Source organism: Odocoileus virginianus, chromosome 6 (genome assembly GCF_023699985.2).
Source record: "Odocoileus virginianus isolate 20LAN1187 ecotype Illinois chromosome 6, Ovbor_1.2, whole genome shotgun sequence".
Taxonomy (NCBI): domain Eukaryota; kingdom Metazoa; phylum Chordata; class Mammalia; order Artiodactyla; family Cervidae; genus Odocoileus; species Odocoileus virginianus.
The window spans coordinates 72736663-72740916 of NC_069679.1; the positions used below are offsets into that span (position 1 = coordinate 72736663).

At 58.6% G+C, this 4254-nt stretch overlaps 1 protein-coding gene across 1 annotated transcript; it reads left to right on the forward strand.

Annotated features, from left to right (window-relative positions):
* The first annotated feature begins 683 nt into the window (after positions 1-683).
* VRTN (vertebrae development associated) lies at positions 684-2786 on the forward strand. The gene has a single exon (XM_020906854.2). It carries the CDS (start codon positions 684-686, stop codon positions 2784-2786), a length of 2103 nt encoding a protein of 700 aa, XP_020762513.2.
* Positions 2787-4254: the final 1468 nt, after the last annotated feature.

Genomic DNA, 4254 nt, shown 5'->3' on the forward strand with positions numbered 1-4254 from the left:
GTCGCTCAGTCGTGTTTGACTCTTTTGTGACCCTATAGATGATAGGCTTCTCTGTTCATGGGATTTTTCAGGCAAGAATACCGGAGTGGGTTGCCATTTTCCTTCTCCAGGGGCTCTTTTCAATCCAGGGATTGAACTCAAGTCTCCTGTGTCTTCTGCATCGTAGGCGGATTCTTTACCTGCTGGGCCATCAGAGAATTTCCATAATGCTAGATAATACTCTAATACATTAAGACCTAGCACTTTCATAGTACTTTACTATGTGCCAGGCATTTTTCTAAGGATATATATATATATGTGCATATGTGTGTGTGTGTATATATATACATACATGTATACATATATACCCATATATCGCCATCTTTTACTTTGTCTCTTTTATATACAACAAATCTATAAAGTATATACTTTTATCATTGTCTCCCTTTTAACAGAAAAGGAACCAGAAGCACAGAGAGGTTGATGACTTGCTCAAGCTAATAGCAGAACCAGGATTCAAAGCCATTCTCCAAGATCAAGCTCTTCCTTTGTACCACTGGGTAATTAAACAAACCCCAGGAGGCACTTAGCCATTTTCTTCCATGCGGAATGGGAGTAGACAGGCATTATCTGGAGGGAGAGGGCCCAGGAGTGTCATCGGGTACCCGTCCTGACCTCTGCCCTCTCCCCTTTGCCCTGCTAGGATGACCTCTCGGGAGCAGCTGGTGCAGCACGTGCTGCAGGAGCTGCAGGAGGCGGTGGAGTCAGAGGGCCTGGAGGGTCTCATCGGTGCCGCTCTGGAGGCCAAGCAGGTCCTGTCCTCCTTCGCTCTCCCCACCCGCCGTGGGGGAGGCCCCGGCCCCCAGGTGCTGGAGGTGGACTCGGTGGCCCTGAGCCTGTATCCGGAGGATGCGCCCCGGAACATGCTGCCGCTGGTGTGCCAGGGCGAGGGCAGCCTGCTCTTCGAGGCGGCCAGCCTGCTGCTGTGGGGCGACGCGGGCCTCAGCCTGGAGCTGCGGGCGCGCACGGTGGTGGAGATGCTGCTGCACCGCCACTACTACCTCCAGGGCATGATCGACTCCAAGGTGATGCTGCAGGCCGTGCGCTACTCCCTGCGCTCCGAGGAGTCCCCGGAGATGACCAGCCTACCGTCCGCCACGCTCGAGGCCATCTTCGACGCGGACGTCAAGGCCACCTGCTTTCCCAGCAGCTTCTCCAACGTGTGGCACTTGTACGCCCTCGCCTCGGTGGTCCAGCGCAACATCTACTCCATCTACCCGCTGCGCAACCTCAAGATCCGGCCGTACTTTAACCGTGTCATCCGCCCGCGCCGCTGCGACCACACGCCCGCCACGCTGCACATCATGTGGGCGGGCCAGCCGCTCAGCGGCCACCTCTTCCGCCACCAGTACTTTGCGCCCGTGGTGGGGCTGGAGGAGGTGGAGGCCGAGAGTGCCCACCCCGGCCCGGCCCCACTGCCCCCGCCCGCCAAGACCCTGGAGCTGCTCAATCGCGAGCCCGGCCTCAGCTACTCGCACCTGGGAGAGCGCTCCAGCGTCACCAAGAGCACCTTCTACCGCTGGCGGCGGCAGTCCCAGGAGCATCGGCAGAAGGTGGCCACCCGCTTCTCCGCCAAGCACTTCCTGCAGGACAGCTTCCACCGCGGGGGCGTCGTGCCGCTGCAGCAGTTCCTGCAGAGATTCCCCGAGATCTCCCGCTCCACCTATTACGCCTGGAAGCATGAGCTCGTGGGTTCTGGCACCTGCCGGGCCCTAGCCCCTGCGGAGGAGCTGGCGAAGCTGCCGGAGCGGCAGGTTGCCGAGGAGCAGGGATGCTCCTCGACGGCCGTGTCCAGCCCTGGCATGGTCTTCATGCAGCGGGCCAAGATGTACCTGGAGCACTGCATCGCCCTGAACACACTGGTACCCTACCGCTGCTTCAAACGCCGCTTCCCGGGCATCTCCCGGTCCACCTACTACAACTGGCGCCGAAAGGCTCTCCGAAGGAACCCCAGCTTCAAGCCAGGGCCGGCCCTCTCGGAGTGTGGGCCTCCCCAGCCAGCGCCGGTGGGCGAAAAGGTTTTGCTCCCTTGGAAGGGTGGTGAGGTCGGAGAGGGGGCAGCGAAAGCCACGGGTGGGGGCCCACCTGCCTCGCGGGCGTTCCTGCCGCTGAGGGTACCGCTGGCCCGCTGGCAGAGGCGTTTGCGCAGAGCAGCCCGCAAGCAGGTGCTCGGTGGGCGCCTCCCTTTCTGTCGCTTCCGCCTCCGCTACCCGAGCTTGTCGCCCTCCTGCTTTTGGGTCTGGAAGAGTCTGGCCCGGAGCTGGCCCGGAAGCCGGTCCAAGCTCCAGATCCGGGCCCCCACCTTGGGCAGAGGGGGCAGGAAGGAGGCAGAGGAGAAAGAAGCTGGCAGGAATGTGACAGCTGCCCTGGCCCTCTCTGCAGGGACCCGGCAGATGGCAGCTTCTCCAGGGGAGGATCCAGGTAAGGCCCCGGGAGGGCCTTCCAGAGAGGGGGCCCTGCAAGAGGGGCCCCCGGCCCAGGGTCAGCCCCCCAGTGGGTCCCTGTCCAGCCACCCTGTGGTGAGAGCAGCGGCGGCGGGGGGCCGGGACAGCCAGGTGCTGGTGATGGACATGCTGGCCACCACGAAGTTCAAGGCCCAGGCCAAGCTGTTCCTGCAGAAGCGCTTCCAGTCCAAGAGCTTCCCCTCCTACAAGGAATTCAGCACCCTCTTCCCCCTCACCGCCCGCTCTACCTACTACATGTGGAAGCGCGCCCTCTACGATGGCCTCACTCTGGTGGACGGCTGACGGGCAGGTGTGCAAGGGGCTGGGAGGAAGGAGGACCGCTTGGGAGAAGGTCAGAGGCCTGAGTCGCCCCCTGGCTTGGCCAGGATCCCTTTTGCTGCCATGGTGTTTACCGTGACTCCGAGGGCAGCTTTGTGTTGCTTCCCAGCTCCAGGGCAGAGAGAGCCGGAGACTGCCGTCTGGCCTCCTGTAGAGAGCTACAGGACCAGGGATGTTCTCTTCAGTTGTTTGCCATTCTTATTTTTATTATCGCGTCTTGGTTTTTTTAGTCTTTTGATTTAAGTGAGTTGGCCGGGCCCCCTTGCTCGTGTTGGAAGCTCTGTGTTTGTGGGGACCCGAAGGGAGGTTGGTTAGCTACAGCTGCTTTCAGCTTTTCCCAGGGACAGAGGGAGTATTGTAGCGTGGCCATCTGTCCCATTGGGCAGAATATATGACTTCAGTTTCTTTTGGGGGTTGGCACCCTCTTTATGCAAAGATGTTTCCCAAAGCAAAATTAGAGACCAGTTGTGGAGCAGGTCATAACTTCTGCTTGGTGCCCCTAAGGGAGAGGGCGTCAGGCTCCGTATGAGCAGAAGCGGAGATGAAGAAGGAGGACCAAGGTTGGCCTCTCGGGGAGGGTCCTGAGCCTGATCACTGAGGGCTGGCCCGTTCATTGTGAGGAGGTAAAGGGCCTGGGGAAGAGAGCCTTGGGTCTCTGCTTGCTGGTGCTTGGTGCATCTGCTGTGGACCCCGCAGTCCTTGGAGACCCCCATTTTTCTGTTGAGCTCCTTAGAGCCCAAGCCCTGTCTCCAGTGAGACCACACAGGGGCCAGGCAGGTGAGAGACTGACTTGGCATTGTCCAAAAGTGAAGTTGGAAAACCAAAGAAATAAAGTGATGTGGTGCTCACAGCCTGTGGTCTCTGGTATTTGTTTTTGCCATAGTGACTGCTCTTTCCCACATTCCCTTTGATTTAGGGGACTGAGAGTGACCATTTCTTTTCCAGGGTCCAAGACTTGGAGGATGGAGGGAATCACTCTGGGGTGTCTGCTTAGAATTAGATGTTGACCTTGGGTGTTCTTCCAGCTGGGGACAGGGCTCTGGCTGCCTGGAGAGATATCTCCCAACAAATGGGAATTGTTGCTTAGTTGCTCCGTCATGTCTGACTCTCTTGTGACCTTGTGGACTATAGCCTGCCAGGCGCCTCTTGTCCATGGAATTCTCCGGGCAAGAATACTGAAGTGGGTTGCCATTTCCCTCTCCAAGGTATCTTCCTGACTCAGGGATCAAACCTGTGTCTCCTGCATTGGCAAGCAGATTCTTTACCTCTGAGCTGCTTGGGAAGCCCCAACAATGGGAGAAAACTGGCCACCTCAGTGTGCTCAGAGGCCAGGCCAGCGTGAGTGTCCAGTTGGTGTCAGGCTTCTATTTAGCCCTCGAAATGCACCCAGGCAGGATAGGTGAGGAAACCAAGCCTCAGCGCGATTCACTTG

Bases quoted from the DNA above. Each gene is read 5' to 3' on its own strand.
- VRTN (XM_020906854.2), top strand. From the start codon at position 684: ATGACCTCTCGGGAGCAGCTGGTGCAGCACGTGCTGCAGGAGCTGCAG.